The sequence below is a fragment of the Mesocricetus auratus genome, unplaced genomic scaffold (assembly GCF_017639785.1).
Source record: "Mesocricetus auratus isolate SY011 unplaced genomic scaffold, BCM_Maur_2.0 Super-Scaffold_100691, whole genome shotgun sequence".
NCBI classification, from domain to species: Eukaryota; Metazoa; Chordata; class Mammalia; order Rodentia; family Cricetidae; genus Mesocricetus; species Mesocricetus auratus.
The window spans coordinates 59,722,143-59,744,895 of NW_024429267.1; the positions used below are offsets into that span (position 1 = coordinate 59,722,143).

At 46.3% G+C, this 22,753-nt stretch overlaps 1 protein-coding gene and 1 long non-coding RNA gene across 3 annotated transcripts in view; one reads left to right on the top strand and one right to left on the bottom strand.

The window, feature by feature from the left end:
• Positions 1-1,893: 1,893 nt before the first annotated feature.
• LOC110343153 lies at positions 1,894-10,629 on the top strand. 2 transcript variants are annotated; one of them, XR_002385347.2, is made up of 3 exons: positions 1,894-1,935; positions 9,751-9,933; positions 10,032-10,629. It is a non-coding gene; the product is annotated as an uncharacterized LOC110343153 (long non-coding RNA). The 2 variants fall into 2 exon arrangements; XR_002385348.2 differs by having other exon boundaries at positions 1,897-1,930.
• Cdcp1 (CUB domain containing protein 1) overlaps positions 9,941-22,753 on the bottom strand; it is a 40,794-nt gene continuing 27,981 nt past the window's right edge. Inside the window, exons 6-9 of the mRNA XM_040739979.1 lie at positions 21,474-21,854; positions 17,471-17,836; positions 15,857-15,941; positions 9,941-12,273 (exon numbers count right to left, since the gene is read on the bottom strand). Coding sequence (XP_040595913.1) covers positions 11,850-12,273; positions 15,857-15,941; positions 17,471-17,836; positions 21,474-21,854 — 1,256 coding nt within the window. The 3' untranslated portion in view covers positions 9,941-11,849. The remainder of the gene's footprint in view (positions 12,274-15,856; positions 15,942-17,470; positions 17,837-21,473; positions 21,855-22,753) is intronic.

The following is a 22,753-nucleotide window of genomic DNA, read 5'->3' on the forward strand; positions in this document are numbered from 1 at the left end:
TGGGAGGAACTCGTTTCATAGACCAGGCAGGCCTCGAACTCACAGAGATCCTCCTGCCTCTGCCTCCTGAGTGCTGCTGGAATTAAAAGGTGTGTGCTACCACTGCCTGGGCAAACCAATACTTTTTAAATGTCTCCAGGTCATACTTTCTAGGTAGAACGATTTGGGGGGTGTTAATAGTCTAGCACTCTCTCTCGGTGTTTCTATCCAGTATTTGTGAAGCACATTTCTACTGACAGTTGATAAAACTCAGAAGGTTCTAAGTTAAGAAAGTTCAAATCACGTTCCACACTCGGCTGACAGGATGGCAGGACAGGCGTGGGCACGTCTCCCTTGGATGTCAGTGTGTGCAAAGTATTTTGCCTGGCGTCAGTCCCTTTGACAATTGTTTCTGTAACTTTGCAAGGTGTGTGCTGGGAGGGGCTTGCCACTTACATAGGGAAAGAGGCCGTGATTCTGCCGGCACTGAGGCTTCTGGGTTTTTGACAAAACTCTTAAGAATAGAGATTGCTTTTCTTCAGGCAGCCTGTGTTAGGTCAGGGCTGTCTGAGCTCTGCCACACTGGATTGTCTCAGTCAGCTTCTCTATGTGGAAGCTCATATTGCAGATGTCTACCCAGCAGGCCTGTCTAGAATGTTCCTCACTTTTCCCACTGCCCGCTCAAGATGGCTGCACCACTGGCTTCCCTGAAAGAGGTATTAGAAAATGAGTAGGGAAGGGCTTCCTGACGTCAGATGGCAGCTCACAATCGTCTATAACTCCAAGGTCTGACCCCCTCACATAGACATAGATGCAGGCAAAAAATTAATGCAAATAATAAATTGTCATTATAAAAAAGAAACTTGTACCAGGATCAGCAAGATCAGTCACTTAAGATGCTTGCTGCAGGTCCTGGGATCCGAGTTTGATCCCTGGAACACACATATCAGACAAAGAAACGACTCCACAAAACTTTGTCCTCTAATCTTCACATAGGTGCTGCGGCACGTGCTCACTTAGCCCCACACCTTCACACAGATTAATAACAAATCAAGACATTTAAATTGATAAAAAACAAAAACTTGCACCACTGACTCCAGAAACATAAGTCCTTTTAGATTTCTTTAATAGATCCTAACATCTGTGTCTGCCACCTCCAGGGAAGTGGTCTGGGCTGCCTTTGGGCAGTAGTTGGGTACAGCAGTAGCATCAATGTCTGAGCTACATGAGACCCTGTCTCAGGAAGAAAAAAAAACAGTTTCGGCTAAGAACCCTTAGTGCATTTTACAACTCAACCATAATCCCTATTCCACTCATTCCTCTGGAAGTAAGGTTGTCTCAGTGTTACTGGCAGCAGGGCCCACAAAGCTCAATGTGATTGACTGTGCTGCTGCCCAGCTGTTTTCAGGGATCTCTGTCCATAAGAAACTGTGATCTTTACTGACACAGAAGAAAAGAGTTTCAGGAGGAACTGGTATGCAGCAAAGCTGGGACTCCTCCTCCTCCTCCTCCTCCTCCTCCTCCTCCTTTTTTAAACATGAGCATCCCACATAAAAGCTGGGACTTCTTAAGTCAAGCGTGAGTTTATCGAGTAAAAACATTGTGGGGTCTATAAAGAAAAGGCACATACAGATTTAAGCACCGGAGTTGCTGAAGGGCTGCCTAAGGAAAGGACAGCAGCATACACCTAAGGGTTGGGAGTGGGCGTCTCCAGAGAGCTGCAGTCTTGAGCTATTGGACAGCAAACCTGTGCAAAATGGAGGGTGTGGTGATATCTTGCTTGTACAAATAAAGCCTTGTCTGAGGGTCAGAGAATGGAGCATGCCACTAGCTAACCATAGAGGTCTGGAGGTCTGTACAGACAGACGGGAAGTGAGGTAGCTGGGTGGAGACAGGATATATCAGGGAGAAACAGGAACTTGCTCTCTGGTCCTGCTGAGACGCTAAGGAGGTGAGGTATGGCTGTGGCTTGCTCTTTCTTCTCTGATCTCTCAGCATTTTCCTCTATATCCGACTCTGGGTTTTGATTACTTAGACCAATTAAGAACTCAATTTACAGGAGGGGATATTATTATTTATGTGTTAAAGTGGGGGGTGGGCAAGGTGAGGAATTCTGGGAGTGGGATTTCCCAGAATAGTGTTTCCTAAACTTTTCTGTACTATTTAGTTTTATGGTTGTACCAGTTGCATGACGGGAGCAGGTGGTTCTGCCAGGCTAATGCTGTGTAGATCATTATGAAGCAAAGAACAGAGGCTCTGGTGGTTTGGATAATAATGGCTCCCATAGGCGCCTATGTTTGAGTGCTTAGTCATCAGGGAGTGGTGCTACTTAGAAAGATTAGGAGGCGTGGCCTCGTTGGGGTAGGTGAGTGTGTCACTGGGAGTGGGCTTTGAGGTTTCCAGAGTTACTCTCTCCCCCTATTGCCTGTTTGCCTGTGGATCCAGGTGTAGAACTCTCAGCTATGTCTCCAGCACCATGTCCGCCTGCCACCATGACAATGAACTAAACCTCTGAAACTGTAAGCAAGCCCCAGTTAAATGCTTTCTTTCATAAGAGTTGCCCGCGGCCATGGTGTATCTTCACAGCAACAGAACATTGACTAAGGCTGTGTTCTAAGTTAGTTACATTGGTGCCAGCTGGTTTGGGGTGATGGTCTTTCTTGTAATGACTCTGACGTTGCATTAACCTGTTAAACTGGGGATGTAGCTCAGTTGGTAGGGTGTTTGCCTTGCATTAATGAGGCTCTGGGTTGTACCTCCAACACTGCAAAAACAAAACAAGCTGTATGCCAAGACTGTATGCAGACTGCTTCTTGTTATTTACTGGCTCAAGGAGAGCAGCTGGCAGAATGGAATGAGCCTTGCCTTTGGGCCACTCTTGGCAGATGAACAAGCAACTGCCACTTTCGCAGTTCCCCTCCTGCCCGCCTCGTGTGCCTGTACACTTCCTCCACAGCATGTTATAAGGCAACTTTTCTGTCACCAGCATCAAGCTTGGGGGGTTGCACACCACGGGTATTCAATAAGAGTGACTGGAAGTAACTAGGTTGAACCAGATGCCCAGAAGAAAAATGTCCCTTGCTTTATTGTCACCAACAATAAAACTCTTTGTGCAAACCAAAGCAGATGTGATGCCATGTTCAATTATTGCTCAGGCCTTGGCAAGGATCTGAAGGTAAAGTTTGTTCAAGAAATCTATGCTGGCAGCAATTTTAGCAAAAGTGAGATTTTTCATATTAAAAATCAATGTCCTTGGCTTGGAGGATGTGAATGACACAACGTTTTTTCTTCAAACACGAAAACAAAGGCTTTGTTATCTCAGAAGGACTTTGTTATCAATCCTTGTCTGGGTTATTTAAAGTAACCCAATTGAACATAGAAGTGACTGGACACCAGGCATGTGACAATTTTATCTTCATTTTTGGGAATTTTGGTTTGGTCATGTCTGTCACAGAGGCTGTCATTACCGAAGCATCACTGAGTTACTTTTGGGGCAGATTCGAGGAGATGAGGACAAATTGTCTCTACAGTACATACTTCCCAGCTCTCTTCCTTCAGCAGGGCCTGAGAGATCATCAGTAAAATGGACAGTTTGGTCATGAAATAAGTCTTTAACATGCCTTTTGATTTTAGATTTTTTTTAACTACACAAGATGAAGGGCAATGTTAGCTAATAGCAAAATTTGTATCTCGTTTTCTCCCTAATTTTATTTTAAATTATGTGTATATGTGTCTGTCTTTGTATAGGTATGTGCACAGGTGCTTGTGGAGGACAGGAGAGGGCAACGGATCCCTTGGAGTCCCAGGCACCTGACTGGGTGCTTTCAAGGCAAGCTCTGGTCTTCTGCCAGAGCAGCAAGTGCTCTTAACCACTGAGTCATCTATCTCTTTTCAACCCTTTGTTTTTTAACTGGAGTGAAGGACCTGAGGTTATCAGGCTTTAGGCTGAATACCCTGGTGACGTCCTGAGCTCAATAACCAGACAGATGGATGGAAACCACAAGAGGTTTATTGTTCACACAGGCGTCTGTGGGCAGATGCAGCAGCCTTAGCTAACTGAACGAGCTGGGCTTTAGGACAGTTTTCTTTTTATATACATACTTTTGGCAAGTAAAGCAATAAGGGTATTGTAAGAAGTGGAGCTACTGTAGGTGTAGATCTGGGCAAGCAATAGGGGTATTGTCAGAAGTGTGGGCATAACTCATCCTCCCTAGAGAAACCACAAGGTCAAGATTAAACTTATATTAACGGCCTGCCAGTGTCCTGCATCAGCACTCTGGACCAGATGTTCTTTTCAATTCGACCTTGTTCCCTGTCTAGGGGAAGGGACATTGGGGAATTTTCCACTGAGGCAACCTTCTGAGTCTCAAAAAAAAGGGGGGGTGTATTGAGGTTTTTCAGAGATTTAACGTAGAACTTAGTGTGTGCAAGGCAAGTGCTTTACTTCAGTTTACACACAAGTAGCTGGGGTTGTAGGCCTGGGTGAAAGCCTGGAGATTTAAATGAAAGACAAGACGTCCGGCCGTTTGTGCTAAGAGAATGCGTGTGTGCGTGCGTGTGTGCATGTGTGTATGTGTGTGTGTGTGCATGTGTGTGTGTGTGTGTGTGTGTGTGTGTGTGTGTGTGTGTTTTATTGCAAGGAGAGAGCGGCCTTATATACAGACTTACAGCACAGTGGAAAAAACCCCAGGTGTAAGAGTTCTTGTTTTCATAACTAGAGGTTGATGCCAGTGCAGCAAGGCCAGGGCTGTAAGCCAGGACTAGAAAACAGGATGCACCCGTGGTTATTGGCTGACAGGCAGCTCAGAGACCCCGTGGGGGCTGGGGCCCAACAGGCCTGTACCAATAGGCCTGGCTCCTGTTGGTACGTTTGTTGTTGCTTGTTTGATTTTTGTGTGGGGGTGGGCATGTTCCAGATTGACCTGGAATGTTCTGTGTAGCCCAAGCTGATCTTGAATGTTGTGATCCTTTTTGCCTCAGCCTCTCAAATGCTGAGCTTATGGGTGTGAACCACCAGATTTAGTATTCGGATATTTTTAACTTTTTTTTTCATCTGTATATTCTCACAGTGAAATGTCTGTGCTTCTTTTTGTTTTTTGTTGTTTTTTTTTGCCAACTTTTGACTTGGATTATGGCATTCATTGATATATTTTGGGGAACAGGGACTTCCTGTGTAACCCAAGCTGGCCTGGAGCTCTCCATGTAGCCAATGCTGTAACTCAAAATGCTCTTGGGACAGCCTCAAGAATGTAGGGCTTTCCTCCTGAGCTGAGGCCAGCCCCCCTGCTTTGCTGTCTTTTTCTCTCCCACTGTATTTTCTCCATCTAGGGCTCCCTGTGATTCATGGCTCTCGGGAGCCCCTGATTGTTCCCCAGGGGACTGACTGGACATCATGCAGGTTTCTTTGGTGATAGCTCCTCAGAGGGATTTCCCCCAACTTTTCTCTCACCCCAGCGTTCGCTTACATGATACAATGCATTGTACTGCCTGTGATTTGCTTTTTGTTACTGCTTATTCCGGTTTTTCAACTCTACCAGAAGCCCACTGCTTTATCTCCGGGGCCTAGTTAGCGCTCCGTAAATAATTCACTGCCTGGAAGGATGAAGAAGGGATGAATAAATGAAACCCTAAATGGCACACTTACATGTCTTTGGTCAGGTGCTCATTCTGACTTTGAGCGCCCCCTCTTGGGAAGCTACGTTTACTCAGGAACAAGGGTCGTTGTGAATCAAAACCTAAGGATGGGACAAAAAGATGGCGGCCATGAAGACACGAAGAAACCAGTACAGGTGGCTCAACACTGGGAAGCTCCTCCTGGAGCGAGAGCCTTCTGTGGTTCTTGTGGGTTAGGAGAGGGAAATAGTTTGCTCCCTGTGAGTTCCCTTTTTAAAATGAGGTCTTATATAACCTAGGCTGGACTTGAACTCCTTCCCTAACTTCCCAAATCCTGGAATTATTGGCGTGTACCTCACCTGGCTTCCTCATAAGTTCTTAAATATCCACACAGCCACGGCACTCACTCCCAGTAAGATCTGGTCATAGGGGCTGGAGAGACGGCTCAGAGGTTAAGAGCACTGACTGGTCTTCCAGAGGTCCTGAGTTCAATTCCCAGCAACCACATGATGGCTCACAACCATCCTTAGATCTGGTGCCCTCTGCTGGCCTGCAGGGATACATGCAGACAGAATACTGTATACATAATAAATAAATAAACATTAAAAAAAAAAGATCTGGTCATAATCTGAATTCCTTACAGCTTAATAAAGTTAAGACAAAATTAACCAACCTAACAACTTACCAATTGGTTTTCAAATGAGCAGTCTACTCGGGCCCAAGCAAGAAGCCAACCAGGTGACACATTCCCTTTTTTTTTTTTTTTTTCTTTTTTGGTTTTTCGAGACAGGGTTTCTCTGTATCATTTTGGAGGCTGTCCTGGAACTAGCTCTTGTAGACCAGGCTGGCCTCGAACTCACAGAGATCCCCCTGCCTCTGCCTCCCGAGTGCTGGGATTAAAGACTTCGCCACCAATGCTCAGCTGGTGTCACATTCCTTATGCAACTCTTTCTTTGGTGTCTGGGATGGAGATGAATTCTTTTTTTCTTTTCCCTTTTTTTTTTTTTTTTTGAGACAGGGTTTCTCCATGTAACAGCCCTGGCTGCCCTGGAACTCACTCTTGTAGGCCAGCCTGGCTTCAAACTCACAGCGATCTGCTTTCCCCTGACTCCTGAATTCTGGGATCAAAGTCCATGAATTCATATTTCTTTGACAACTTTAAATTTTGCCTAAATCCAGTAGTAACTTCATGTATAGTAAGCTACATGAACAAGAGAAGGGGAGCAGGTCAGCTCTCAGTTCCATGGCCCTTGTTTCTAAGGCATCTGACTTGCTCTAAGGCTCTAGGAACCGAGGCTGTGGGGCCCTGAGTTACTGGGCTGAGAGACGCAGCACTGGGATGTTTTCCCACTCTGCCTCGTAGTGATGTGTGGTGAAGAGGAAGGCCCCCACCATCACCAGGGCTGATGTAGCAGGCTGGCCACTCCCAACAGCCTCCCTCTTTCTGGTTGTCAGGATTTGTCCTGTGACTACCCCTCCCTTTCCCCAGCATCCTAAATTCCCAAGAAAAGCCAAACCTAAACGATTAAGATGTTAACTGATGATCTTTTTAAATAACCAACGAAACCCAATATCTCTGGTGATGTGCTGCTAATATCAATATGTGTCCTGTTCTGGATCAGCTAACACAAATCAAGCGCGTGGCTAAGAGGTCGAATGTGTGGAAAAGTATATCAGGGGAGTCAGGGTTAATAGGACTGTTCCAGAAGGGGAGGAGGGGTGGAGATTAATTTCATGTATCTCAGTGTGGCTTTGAACTAACAGAGATCTGTCTGCCTCTAAGTGCTGGGATTAAAGGTGTGCACCACCACGGCCTTGCCTCTATGGCTGTGGCTATTCTGATCTTCAGGCAACCTTTGTTAGATCATAAACAAAATATCACCACATTTCCTCCCTTTTTTTGTGTCTAAAATAAAATAACCCACATAAGAACTATATACAATAAGTACAATAACTATATACAGTCTCTACAGGCAAAAAGTATATCAACAATGTCTAGTTCATTTGCATTTGACAATCTCAGAGAAAATAACTCCATTATCTATCCTATCTTGGTGAGTCTAAAGTCTTGCACCTAATCCACTTTCTAGTCTAACTTGTACTATCAGATTACCTTTTAATGTCTCTCAGACTTTACACTTTACACCTCTTTAGTGAGTTTCTTTTCTGACTCTGGTAAACAGGGAAAACTGTAATTATAACTATGCAGTCTTCAACTTCCTCAGAGACCCGTGAAGGAAATAATATCTGAGTAAGCAGGAAGTGCAAACAAGTAACTTCCAAAAAATGTTGAGAAGTGACAGACACAGCTGGCTGCCTGGACAGTCACCCAGGCTTCCTCTGCAACGTTGGGGCATCTGTCTTTGGCCTATAGGCCTAGCATATCTGACAAACTTTTCTGTGAAGCAGGACTTTTGAAGGACTGTCCTACCTTGTCTTGGCAAGGCTTAGCAGTCACTCTCTTTTGTGTCCTGCTTGTCCAGTTTGCACAGCGTACTGTCAGCAGTGGAGGCAAGGGCACTTTCTATATGGGTTTCTTCGATGCCCCATCATCTTCTCTGAAGTAGATTGGTGTTGCCAGGAGCAGATGTGTCTCATTGTTATAAAAAAAAAAGGAATTTATGTAATTGAAACATCTTAAATGCCATATTCTGTAGATCTCTAAAGTGTTTGAAGACCTGTCTATCTAAAATATATGTTTGACCTTGTAGACATACCTAATTTAACTACAAATTCAATTGTGATAGGTGACTTGTTACTAACCTGGAGTTGGGATAACTAAAGATAATCACCTTAGTCTATCTGGTTGCTTTTAACAGAATGACTGAGAATGGTTATTTTGTAAAGAAGGGTTTATTTGGCTTGTGGTGCTGAATGAAGGCTGGGCATCTGCTCAGCTTCTGTGATATGTAAATATGTGTAGGTGTATATGCTCATGTAAATGTGTAGAGGCCAGGAAACAGTGGATTTCCTCAAGTGTCCCTTATCTTTTGAGACAGAGTCCTTCACTGGCCTGGAACTTGTTAAGTAGGCTAGGCTGACATTCCAGTGAGCTACCGAGTTCCACCTGTCTCTACCTTCCCAATTCTTGGGTTATAGGCAAGTGCCACCATGCCTAGCTTAAAAATCTCTTCTTGGATCCCAGCACTCAGGAGGCAGAGGCAGGCGGATCTCTGAGTTTGAGACCAGCCTGGTCTACAAGAGCTAGTTCCAGGATAGGCTCCAAAGCTACACAGGGAAACCCTGTCTCAAAACAAAACAAAACAAAACAAAACAAAACAACAAACAAAAAAATCTCTTCTTGGTAAATGCCAACTCTTGGGACCAGGAAGGTGTCTCAGTTGGCAAAATGCTTACTGTGCATTTTAAGGATCTGTGTTTGGATCCTTGGTACCTGAACAGAAGCTGGGCACAGGGGTTGGATAGATGGCTCGGTGGGTTAAGGTACTTGCTGTTTTAGAAGAGGACCGGGTCACTTTCTAGCACCATGTGACAGCTGTCAAGCACCTGTAACTTCACTTACAGGGGACCTGATGCCCTCTTGTAACCTCCATGGACACCAGACACCCACAGGGTGCACGTTCATACATTTAGACAAAGCACTGACACACATAACATAAAAATCTTAAGAAAAAAAGGAGAGCTAGGCAAGTGACATGTGGCTATAGTCTCAGCACTGGAGAGACTGGGACATCCTTGATGCCTACTGCCCAACTCGTTTAGCTAAATCGGGAGTCCATTTCCCGTGAGAGATCTTGCCTTAAAAAAATTAACTGTGCCAGGTGTTGGTGGCACACACCTTTAATCCCAGCATTCAGGAGGCAGAGGCAGGCGATCTCTGTGAGTTCAAGACCAGCCTGGTCTACAAGAGCTAGTTCCAGGACAGCCTCCAAAGCCACAGAGAAACTGGGTCTCGAAAAACAAACAAACAAACAAAAAAATCAGTTGCATCTCTGGCCTGACTCACTCACTCACTGTCATGGCCACAGACCTCAAAATGGATAGCAGAATGTAATATTTTTTTCCCCCTGCAATGTAACCCAGGCCAGCCTTAACTCACAAATTCTCCCTCAGTCTCCTGGTGTGGGATTACATGTTTGTACTACCATGCCTGGCTAGGACTCACTCATTTCAAACAAAAATATTTGCTTCCCCCAGGGCATGGCATCAGATGAAGAGGGAAGAGATTGCAGCACCGATTCTGATTTTCCTCTGCAGTAAATCCTTGGTGAACAATGGAAAGGGAATCCACTTAGCCCATGTGGAGCTTGTCATAAGAAATCACTGTGAACAGGGACCTTCATGGAAACAGCACAGATGTCAGCAGCATTAAACAACTGGGTATGCATTTGTTTTGTATTATCTTTATTTAAAAAAAAGTATAGGAAATGAATAAGATGTTATCAAAAATGTCTCTACATTAAATAAATTATTTTCAGGTATGCACTGCAGATCCACTGAGCCTGATCCTCCAACCTGTACTGAAGTTACAGCTGATGGACCCTGGCTTGTCCCCATGGGAGAGTCAACCTTTTCCCTCCATATGCAGCCACAGGCCCAGCCAGTGGGTACAAGGGTTTCCTGGGCATCAGCAGAGTCAAAGCAGAAGTCGGTGGAGAGCCCCGCCCCCAGCATGGTGGAGGGTGGTCAGCACTGTGGGCTGCGGGGAAGGAGTTGGAGGAGGAAGCCTCAGAAAGGAAAGATGCACAGGCAGGCCCTCAGATGTGATTACAAAGTGAACCCTCCTTTCTGGAGAAAACTCAAGAGGCCCTGGAGTTCAAACCTTCCAGGAGCTGCCCAAGTGCACTGCCTCGGTGGACCACGTAATGGGCCAAGCAATGAGACGCCTTTCTAAGGTCAACTCCCTGAACACGATGAAGCACATTTATTTCCCGAAGGTTTACCAGAGACACTGAACTCTGTAGTGTGCTAAAAACTATGCTCCACTGTTTTTCATACAATTCGGCGGCGTCAATTTCCAGCCCCAAGCACATAGCCTCAGAGTAGAGGCAACATACATACATACATACATACATACATACATACATACATACATGCTTTGTTTTGGTTTTTTTGAGACAAGGTTTTGCTGTAGACCAGGCTGTCCTGGAACTCACAGAGATTCACCTACCTCTGTCTCCCAAGTGCTGGGATTAAAAGTGTGTGTGCACCACCACTGCCTGGCTTATTTATTATATTTTTAAAGGATCAAGTTACTCTCAAAATTTGTTTAAATGTCAAAGTATTGCTGCAGCTGGGAGAGCCACACACCACACAGGAAAACTCAAGGTAGCTGCTCTTATTTCTCGTAGCAGGGGACAATAGGATCTGTAATAAATTCTACAGGGGGACAGCTGTATGCAGCAAAGGACTAGGAAGTTTCTCACTGAGTGAGAGATAACACGCACGTGTGCATACACGCACATACTCTTCTGGCTGGGTAGGCCATCAGTCATCCCTACAGGCACACGTTTATCCATCTAGTGGTCCTCGGAAACCAAAACACAGCCACCCAGACCAGTTAGCATGAGGTCAAACCAGTACGCTAGATCAAAGGAGCTTCGCTTATGTTCTTAAAAGAGGGTCTTAAGTACACACCAGGAGGGTTTCCCAACTCACTATGCACTTGACGATGACCTTTAAATTCTGATCCTCCTGCCTCCACCTCCCCAGTGCTGGGATTACAGGTATGCACCACGCCTGGTTTTGTGCCTTGCTGAGGATGGAACCCAGAGTTCTGTGTGTGTTAGGCAAGCATCCTATCAACTGAGCTACACCCTCAGCTCCACTTGAGACATGCAGACCACCAAATAAATACTACTACTACTACTACTATTACTACCAGTTATATAAAAAGCACATTGCCATTTCCATCCAGAGGACTCCAGTGAGAGCAGAGACCCCCAAGTGGAGCTCCAGGGAATCCGCTAAGTCTCTGCTTATCATTGAGAATCCAGGGCTCATCGTAGTCCTGTCTGGGTGGGCCGTGTCTCTCTTCTGTCACTGCGGCCAGCCCCAACACAACCTGAGTTCAGGAAGACCTGAGCTGTTAGGATGCATCCCCATCAGAAGTCATGATTTACCCATCACTGGGAGGAGTCCACCAGGAAATCAGGATTTGGTGGGACAATGCAAAAGCTACTTCTCCCTTCTAGTGGATTCTTCTCCCACCTGACTTCCTGTTTAGGACTTCAGCTTTGCGTGTCTCAATGCCTGGTGCCCAGGCATCTCAGCAAAGTCTTTGGAATGGGGCCAAATTATTCTTCCGTCTCCACCGGCCCCTGGATGTTGAGTAAGGGGATGTCTGTCTCCCTGACACCAACCTCTCCCTGGTTGGGGTGTGAAAAAGTGTAGGGTTCACTCTCAGACTCGGGGGGGCTACTAGGGGCTGGCTCATCTGCAGTGAACTTTGCAGTCGGGGTCCTGGAGAATATAGGGGGTGGGGATGGGGGGCAGTCCCCCATGGCGCCCTGGAAGGGCCGGTAGGTGTCCACCTCCGGCTGGATGAAGGAGCCACCAGAGTCCTGTAGCAGGTGCCCATATACCATGGTGTCGTCGATGACCGCATACACATGAGAGTCATTGTCCTTTCTTCTTTTCTGGAAATTTTGAGTCTGGGGTATCTGGGTGTTGACATTGCCATTGTAGATACCCACAGCTGGGCCCTTGTTGACCTTCTTCCTGTTTGTAGAGAGTGACAGCAGAGTATGTCAGAGAAGCAGGAACGTAGGGCTCCTGGGGCTCTAACCGTCCCTCCCCCGACTCCTTGAAGTCTACTAGCATTTGAAACCGAAACTGTCTAGGGACTACTGGAAGCAAATAGCTTTTGTCTCAGGTTTCCAAGGGTGGAAATCGAGGGATCGTAAATGGAGGAGGTGGTTTAGGTGAGTTTGTTTTGACTCTGATAGACTTCAGGGAACCAACCAATGGAGATGCCTTGCAATTCCTCCCTCCCTCCCTCTTTCCAGTAATAAGTATGCACAAGCATTTTCTAAACCACATCAGCTCAGCATGCCCAGGCCAGCCTTCCAGAACATTCAGTTCCACCCTGTACTACTGCTGCTGCTTCTCTTGCAGAGTGAAGGTCCTTAGCTAATTCCAGTTAATATCCATGGCTCAGTACAAACTGGCTAATTTTCTGCTGGAGCTGAGGTCAGAACAGCACATCATTAGCTGAGTGGCTCTGTCCCTGGTCCCATCAACAGCAGCCACCAGCGGGGGTGGGGTGGGGGTGGGGATGCTAATGTGCGGACAATCCCGGATCTGGGGAACCATTAACTCTGGGTGTGCGGTATTCAGATGTGGACGGTTGTTGGCAGGCATACCTTGGGCGCACAGCTTTGCCTCAGTGAACAAAGCAGCCCGGACTTAGACAATAGCTGACTCAAGGAGGTGGCCGGCCCAATTAGTAAAATGGGCTGCAGAATGCAAAGGCAGCAGCTCACTAATCCTGGACTGTGCTTTTGTGTGGTAAAAGCCCATCTGGTGTTGACCGGCTCCCCAGGCTCTCCAATGACGCCTTCAGCGGATGTCTCTCCTTCATGAGCTCACGGGGCCTAGCTTTTCCCTCTGCACGTGGATAGTAGAAAGGACCCTTGCCCCTAGTTTATCCCCAGTACATTCATGGGACTTAGTGCCAAGGAGACCCTTAGCAAACACCCAGAGCAGGAAGAAGTTCAGTGTCACTGATTTCTCCTGTTCTTGTAGACTCCCCACCACCACACACACAACTTAGAGGCAGGGACTTCACACAAGCACATCAGACAACAGCCTCATGCAGCTGAAGACCACAGGAAAGACTCCTGTGCTGGCAAGTGTCAGGTCTATCGGGAACAGTTTGGAGAAGGAGACGAGATGGCCGGACTCTTCCTCTTAACCAAATCCCTCCGCTCCATGAGGCATATGGGGACTCTGTTAAAAGCATTACCACTGAGTGGGAAATGCTGTGTACCCCAGACAAGAAAGCTTCCTCCTTTCCTATGTAGTAATGTGCATTTCACTGTGAAAGACCCCGGCCCAGCGCAGGCAGCTGAGGCTTATGGAAAACTCCTTTCCCCCACAGCTCAGCCATTTTTTTTTATCAGGAGGGAGCTCAGCTCAAGGTCTTCGCAGCTGAATAGTCACTACTATCTCTGTCCAGATAGGGGCACAGGTGTCTATGGTCTGCATAGCCAGCCCAGAAAGATTGGGCAGGCACAGAAACCTTTTGTTCTTCAGATAAGGCCAAGGCCGAGAATTGAGTTCTGAGAGAAACCTTAATTGCCTCTCTGTCCAGATGAGAGAAACCTCGTTCTGAGCCCCAGCCTCATTTAAATTACCCAATCAGGGTCCCGTAACTAGGCTTCTCGCTTCTGTACTGCGCTTTTTGCTATAAAAGAACCCCTGAGTCCCCAGCTCGGGGCTCTCAGTTCCCGAGACTGAGATGCCCTGGGTACCCGTGTATTATCAATAAAGCCTCTTGCTGTTGCATCCAAGCTCGTGGCCTCGGTGTTCCTTGGGTTCGGGTCTCCCTCCCGTGAAAGTCCCCCCGCCTGGGGTCTTTCAACTGGAAAAGGCTTCTCGGATCAGGAAGGAGCTGGGCATTCCTCAACAGTTGGACATTAAAAAAATTATTTTATGTGCATTGGTGTAAAGGTGTCAGATCCCTTGGAACTGAAGTTACAGACAGTTGCAAGCTGCTATGTGGGTGCTGGGAACTGAACCCTGGTCCTCTGGAAGAGCAGCCAGTGCTCTTAACCAGCGAGCCAACTCTTCATTTGGACATTTTTGAAACAGTCAGTCCTGAGGTCAGATCCCCAGCATCCATGTGATGTCTGGGTTTGGTGGCATGAATCTGTAATCCCAGTGCTGGGGAGGAGGAGACAGGCAGACTCACTGCTGAGGAGGCCTAGTGAAGGACCTGTTTGATGCCCCAGGATTCACATGGTGGAAAGAGAGAACTAATTCTCACCCACTGTCTATGACCACCAAACACAGGTTATGTCATGTGGCCATGAGCATGCACATATACACGCACATACAAATAATACAATGTAATAAAGATAATAAAAATTTTTTAAATTTTTTGATTTTGACGAGAGACACCTGATGTTGTCCTCTGGCCTTCACAGTATTGCTAGGTGTGTACACACATATGTGCCACACACACCTGCACACTCACAAAATTTTTTTCTTTTTCCTTTTTTTGGCTTTTCAAGACAGGGTTTCTCTGTGTAGCTCTGGCTGTCCTGGAAGTCACTCTGTAGACCAGGGTGGTCTCGAACTCACAGAAATCTGTTTGCCTCTGCCTCCTGAGTGCTGGGATTAAACATGTACACCACTACTGCCTGGATAAAAAAATTTTTTTCTAGAAGGTTCAAATCATGATAAAGTAAATGGAGATTTCTTCTCTGATGTTCATCAGGTATAGAAGAATTGATGAAGTCTGATGTCAAAGCAGACTTTATTTGTCCTGGGACCAGGATGTCACTGTGTGCGTATCCCTCCTCACCCTCTGAAACCATAATTCACCCTTGGTAAGAATATTTAACATTGATCTTTTCAGGGAACTGGGAAGCAAAAAACCCCAACATCATTAGCATGAATAAACTGGGTGTGGTGACACATGCCTGTGATCTTAGCATACAAGGAGGTATAAGAGGAACAGGAATTCAAGACCAGCGAGGGACATAAGACCCTGTCTAAATCTAACTATCATCCACCCATCATTCCATCCACCCATCCATCATCCACCCATTCTCTATCCACACATCATTCCATCTATCCATCCATCCACCCATCAATCTATCCATCCATCCTCTATCCACCCATCCATCATCCATCCATCATCCACCCATTCTCTATCCACACATCATTCCATCTATCCATCCATCCACCCATCAATCTATCCATCCATCCTCTATCCACCCATCCATCATCCATCCATCATCCACCCATTCTCTATCCACACATCATTCCATCTACCCATCCTCTATCCACCCACCCATCTCCATTCATCCATCCACCCACCCACTCACCCACCCACCCACCCACCTATCCATCCATCCATCCTCTATCCACCCATCCATCATCCACCCATTCTCTATCCACACATCATTCCATCTACCCATCCTCTATCCACCCACCCATCTCCATTCATCCATCCACCCACCCACTCACCCACCCACCCACCCACCTATCCATCCATCCATCCTCTATCCAGTCAGTGTGTGTGATCCAAAGAGGCATCAGATCAGCCAAAGACAGCTAGAGAGATTCCACCTACTTCTTTTTCACAAAGCAGATGGTGAGTCCTAGGGCAAACAGCAACAGGGCTCCGCCTCCTGCTGCACCAATGATGACAGCCAAATCTGTAAGCAGAGATGGGAAGGCACAGGAAGAGACAAGAAGGTTAGCATAAGGAAGAGCTTGATAAGTCTGCAGCCCCCAGCTTCTTCCCTTCTAACAGAGAGGCTAGAAACCGAAGGTGAGTTGGCTTGTTCTGAGCATCATCTTTTTTTTGGGGGGTGACAAAGGGGTCTGGGTCCCGAGCCAGGGTTTCTCTGTGTAACAGCCCTGGCTGTCCTCGAACTTGCTCTGTAGATCAGACTAGCCTCAAACTCACAGAGATTTGTCTGCCTCTGCCTCCTGAGTGTTAGGGTTTACAGGCATGTGCCACCGCCTGATCAGTTCCTAATCCCTCTTAATGCCACTATCTTTTAATACAGTTCCTAATGTTGTGGTGACTCCCAACCATAAAAGTATCTCATTGCTACTTCATAACTATAATTTTGCTAGTTATGAATCATAATGTAAATATCTGATATGCAAGATATCTGATACGTGACCCATGGTTGACAACCACTGGCCTAAGCCAATATAATTTGTAGTTTGTATGTAGTACTTAGATACATGAAACAGATGTGTGTGTGTGTGTGGTGGGGGTCACCTACTATCCACCTATTGGCTACTCTTGGCGGCTTCCACCAGGTATGTTCCCTGGTAACCAGGGTGTCTTAGAGAAGGAGCAGAGGGGACAGTAGGGACTCAAACATCAGAATGAAGGACAAGGTCATTCCATCTGAGTTGTCCTTTCCCGTACTGCATGATGGAAAAGGAGCACCCATCTGAGAAGGGGCTCTATGCCAGACGGGGATTTAGGACTCCTCGCTCGCCTAACAAGAAACAAAGGATTCAGAAGACACGGTGACACAATAGGACATCAGGGGAGGAAAAAAGCCCAAGTGGTGATGTCAGAGCTGGGAGTTCTTAGCAGTGGTTTTTGGTGAGCGCTCTCTCTCTCTCTCCCTCTCTCTACTTCCCAAGGCCTCATATTTTAATCCTCGTTACTGAATCCCCATGATTCTTCCTTCTCCTTCACTCTACAGATAAAGATCATAGGAGTAAAGAGAATTCAAAATTCCCATGCATCATGGGGTCAAGAGAGAATGGCAGCAAATTGACCAAAAGGACCCAGGGGAAGCCAAAGAACGTGGCAGAAGGTGTGGTGTGCACGCTCCTTCTATGCTTCCTTTGGTGTCTTGTGCATTTCTCAACAGGGCCAGCTATGCAGTGATAGCCAAGTAAGCTCAGTTGTAACACATGGCTTTGGCTGGGACTTTTGTGAGTAACAGTATATAGCCAAGATCAGCAATGTCTTGTAACCAACCTGTGCTGCCTGAAGATCAATGAGTGAGTGAGCCTGATAAGCCCAGCTCAGAACAATCTTGCTTAGTCAACATGTGAACAACAGCAGTAAATGCTATACCACAGGTGACTGATATACCATTAGCTAGGACTCGATCTGTTTTTTTGACTTGCCTCTGAAACTTGCTCCCTGCCCCTGAAATGCCAATTTTCTTCCCTTCACCATCTCTGGGAGACTCTGAAAAGTCCTTACCCACAGTCCTTGGGGTAAGAGTCACCCAGAAAAGCAGGTCTAGCTGTTTGCCATTCATGGGGCTGCAGTTGGAGATGTTAACCCAGAAGTTGTGACGATGGAAACGTGGCTTAGGCAGCACTTCCTCCTCTAGGCTGAAGATCTCCTCTGCCCGGGTCTGGGGCTCCTGGATGATCATGTATGCGCGCCCCGTCTGGCAGACCACACCAGAACGCTCTTTGAAGAAGGTCAGACAAGCCACTTGGTTGCTAGGCACACTGATGTTCCAAGACACCGAGGAGAGGGCAGGTAGGCCACGGTCCCAGTTGGGGGTCCTCAGGTAGACCTTGTTTTTTGTGTCTGGAGTCACTGTGAAAATGCCTTCCTCTGCAGGGAAGGAGAGAGTTTCAGACGGATGATGTTGTTTCACTCAATAAAATGGAAAGAAAAGGGGGACAGTGTGGGGTGATGGGGGAAGTCCTGTGTATATGTCAATAAAGCACTGTTGACCAATAGGGAAGCAAGATAGGTGGGACTAGGAGTCCAGGAGGACTCTGGGTAGGAGAAACACAGGGAGTCACGATGTAGCCCACCAGAGAAATAAGATGTCCGAAACTTTGCTCCAGTAAGAGAAATACTTAGATTAACAATTATGGGGTAAATATTTAAGTCAGAGCTAGCCAGTAAGAAACAAGCAAGGCCAACAGCTTCATAATTAATACAGCGTCTTGTGTGTTATTGGGGACTACAACGCGGCAGAGCCCAGGCGACTGGTCGGGCAAAACCAGGAAAAGGCTTCTCTCAACAGTGGGGGATGCTTAACAGATGCCATCCAGCTTTCTGCCTTAAAAGGACATGTTCCATGTTATGACTGTTCAGTAGGCAGCCATTATTCATGTTGAGCACTCACTATGTGCCTGGTTTGACCAAGTGGCATAGTCAGCACCTCAACTTTCCCCCATGGCTGTACACTACAGGCTCAGTCACCAGTCCATAGTGCCACTAGGGGGGTGATAGAACCTTTAAGAGGTAGGGTCAAGTAGAAGAAACTTAGGTCATGGTGTAGAACCTTTAAAGGGTAGTATCAAGTAGAAGGAAGTTAGGTTATTGTGTAGAAAGTAGAAGGAAGTTAGGTCATAGTGTAGAACCTTTAAGGGGTAGGGTCAAGTAGAAGGAAGTTAGGTTATGGTGTAGAACCTTTAAGGGGTAGTATCAAGTAGAAGGAATACAAAAAAAATTCTATATATTTTAACGTCAATGGATTGGTGAATTACTCTTTTTGTTTTTGTAATATAAAAAAATTCTATATATTTTAACATCTATGGATTAGTGAATTACTCTTTTTGTTTTTGTAATACAAAAAAATTGTATATATATTTTAACATCAATGGATTGGTGAATTACTCTTTTTGTTTTTGTAATACAAAAAAAATTGTATATATTTTAACATCAATGGATTGGTGAATTACTCTTTTTGTTTTTGTAATTCAAAAAAAATTCTCTATATTTTAACGTCAATGGATTGGTGAATTACTCTTTTTTTTTTGTAATACAAAAAAATTCTATATATTTCAAGTAGAAGGAAGTTAAGTCATGGTGTAGAACCTTTAAGGGGGAGGTCAAGTAGAAGGAAGTTAAGTCATGGTGTAGAACCTTTAAGGGGGAGGTCAAGTAGAAGGAAGTTAGGTCATGGTGTAGAACCTTTAAGGGGTAGGTCAAGTAGAAGGGAGTTAGGTCATGGTGTAGAACCTTTAAGGGGTAGTATCAAGTAGAAGGAAGTTAAGTCATGGTGTAGAACCTTTAAGGGGTAGTATCAAGTAGAAGGAAGTTAAGTCATGGTGTAGAACCTTTAAGGGGTAGTATCAAGTAGAAGGAAGTTAGGTCATGGTGTAGAACCTTTAAGGGGTAGGTCAAGTAGAAGGGAGTTAGGTCATGGTGTAGAACCTTTAAGGGGTAGGGTCAAGTAGAAGGAAGTTAGGTTATTGTGTAGAAAGTAGAAGGAAGTTAGGTCATGGTGTAGAACTTTAAGGATGGGAGTCAGGTAGAAAGAAGTCAGGTAATGGTGTAGAACCTTGAAGAGTAGGGTCAAGTAGAAGGAAGTTAGGTCATGGTGGTGGAACCTTTAAGTAGGGAGATCAGGTAGAAGGACATTAGGTCACTGGGAACATACCCTTGAAGGGGCTTTTGGGAACCTGTCCTTCACTCTCTCTTTACTTTCTGATGGCCAGGAGGTGAGCAGCCCCTCCCATGACACATTCCTTCTATAATGTACTGCTCCAACACAGACTTCAAAGCATTTGGACCTGCTAAGGATGGCCTCCAGTCTGAAACTCTGAACCAAAATACACTCTTCCTGCATATAAATTCATCATCTCACGGCAATGGAAAGCCAGCACAACAGAGACTCATAGTTTTCATTTATTTAACATGGATTTTGGTTTACGTAATCACATGTGATTATTGTACTGGTCAGTGAAGGATACATCTTTTTTGTTTTTTGAGACAGGGTTTCTCTGTAGCTTTGGAACCTGTCCTGGAACTCACAGAGATCCGCCTGCCTCTGCCTCCCAAGTGCTGGGATTAAAGGCATGTGCTACCACCACCAGCAGGATACATCTTTGTTAGACATCAGAACAGTTTTGCCAAATAAGTGTTCTCAGTTTCCTTTCAGTAATGATCCCAACAAGGCAAACCCCCTATCCCACTCTGCTGTGGGAGTGGCATATATCTGTGTCTGTCTCAGAGAACAAAAAATGCTTCAGGTTTGGGAAGAAATCTAGAATTGCAAAGTTGAAAGAGCTTCCAACATGCCCACAGGTCTGCTGTGTGCTCCAGCTGACATAAGATCCCACATTCTGTCCTGATGAGGATTCCCTGGTAACCTTGGAGATGGCAGGCAGCCTGGGTTGACCTTACTCTATCTTCAAAGATCCATTTCTTTCCCACTATGCCACTGAAAAGCCTCAGTCAATTTTAAAATGACCTCTAATTGAACATAACCCTTCTTTCAGCAACCCACAATGGCGACTGTGACTTTTGCCATCAGCTGCATACAGGTGACTCCAGAGAGCCATTTAGACCTCATTCTCTACCTCAGGATACTGCAGACCTTACCCCCGCCTTTGCCGTGCAGAAGAGCAGGACCCTTGCACCTGCCACTTCTTCCCCCAGCAAACCCCCCTCTTTTTTTTTTTTTTGGTTTTTCGAGACAGGGTTTCTCTGTAGCTTTGGAGGCTGTCCTGGGACTCACTTTGTAGACCAGGCTGGCCTCGAACTCACAGAGATCCACCTGCCTCTGCCTCCCGAGTTTTGGGATTAATGGTGTGCGCCACCAACTCCCGGCCGCAAACCCCCCTCTCTGCTTGCCATGGCATCCTCTTAACTGAAAGGCAGGACCATAACAACCCAGGGCTGGGGAATTTCTCATCCCCCCCCGTCAGCTTCCAAAAAAAACAAACGTAGAACCCGATTCTTTGTCTTGTTGCCTGCCAGACATTGTGTCCTACTGTCAGAAACCTCTTTTGAATTTCTAAGTTCTGGAGATTTCCATGGGAGGTTGATGAAAAAGGACCCAATGTTCTGCAGCCTTCTGGTTTGAGGATCAGCCTCTGCAACAATCCCTTCTCTCTAAATTCTAAACTGGCAACACTGTTGTATGGCTTTCACTGTGAAAAGTCCCCCATAGGGTATGTGTTTGAAAGCTTGTTGTAAAGTTGTGGAGCCACAGGAAGCGGAGACTTGCTGGAGGAACTCCATCACTGGACCCTGAGGTTTTAAAGCTCTGCCTCCTGTCCACTCTCTGCTCCTTTAGTGCAGACACAGGCTCACACTGCTATGCTTTCCTCACTGTGATGGACTGGACTGGTAAACTGTGAACTAAAATAACCCATCCTTTTTAAGCTGCTTTTCTTTATGTACTTGGTCATGCAACAGAAAGTAGCTAATATAGATAAAACAAGATCCACTGGATCTCTAACAAGAATGGCTTAGAGGATCTAGCGTGGGTGAGCAAGAGACCACCTACCTTTGAAATATGGTATGAAGGACACTGTTAGGCCTTGCCTGGAGACTTCTTGTTGGAAGCTGGGGGCGTATGTTCGAAGCGTCACAGAGCTGTTTTGCTTCACCTGGATCTTCTCAATAGAGCCTCCTGGACAGAAGGAGCCAAAGTACAGGTCCTGGCCGGGCGTGGTGCTGGCTATGACGTAGCCGAAGCTGGTGTTGCAGGCCCTCTCACGTGTGTGCTGCTGTAGCTTCTGGCCTGGCACCAGCATAAGGCCGAGCCTGTCCTTGGGCACCAGCAGCTTCCAGGAGAAGTCGTGCAGCTGCACAGGCAGCTGGAGGATGTCTTTGGGCACCTGCAGGTGGAAGGACTTCCTGTAGCAGTAGTAGTAGTCCAGGCAGCCTGGAAGAGAGAGCTAGTAGTACCCACATGCAGGGTGCAGGGTGGGGAGCGTGGAGTGTGCCCCCCCCCACAGGCTGACCCAAGGCCAGAATCTGGGGCTGTCTGCTTTCCTCTCTACTGTCACTCTTCACTAGCTTGCCCGTCCACCCTCCTCCTCCTGCTCCTCCTGTCTACTAACCCTGCAGCCAAGCTCCCGTGAGTAGTCAGGACAGAAACACTCTCTTCTTGTTCGTATCTTCCTTTGTCTGGGATGCCAAGACACAGTCCCTTACCCCAACCTGTTCCCACTCTTCTTTGTCATGTCAGATCTGTGAGTGGCATCATGGCCAGCTGGCATTACCTCCCATCCCTTGTAATTGCTTGGCTTCCTGCTGCTCTAGCTCCTGTGACCCTCAGGCTTTGTGTCAGAGGTCATGGCGTCCCAGCAGGAGGTGACTGAGCTCTCTTTTCTGTTCTTTGAAACAGGGTCTCTCTGTGTAGCCCTGGCTGTCCTGAAACTCTCTGCGTAGACCAGGCTGGCTTCAAACTCACATCTACCTTCCTTTGTCTCCCAAGGGCTGGGATAAAAGGTGTGTGCTACTATATCTGGTTTCGATTATTTTTTTCTTGTTTTGTTTTTTTAAGACAGGGTCTCATCTAGCTAGGCTGGCTTGAAACTCTATGTAGCCAAAGATGACCTTAAACTTCTGATCTTCCTACCTGCACTTCCCAAGTACTAAGATTACAAGGGGTATGTGCATGGTCCGTGCATTGCTGGGGATAACTGAGGGATTTGTGAATGCTAGGATATCACTGTACCAACTGAACTTCAGCTCCAGTATGGAGTATGAGTCTTGCTACATTTGTCAAAAGACTCACAAGCCACAGAAGGAGCCAGGCTAAGTCCATTTTGTTTGTTT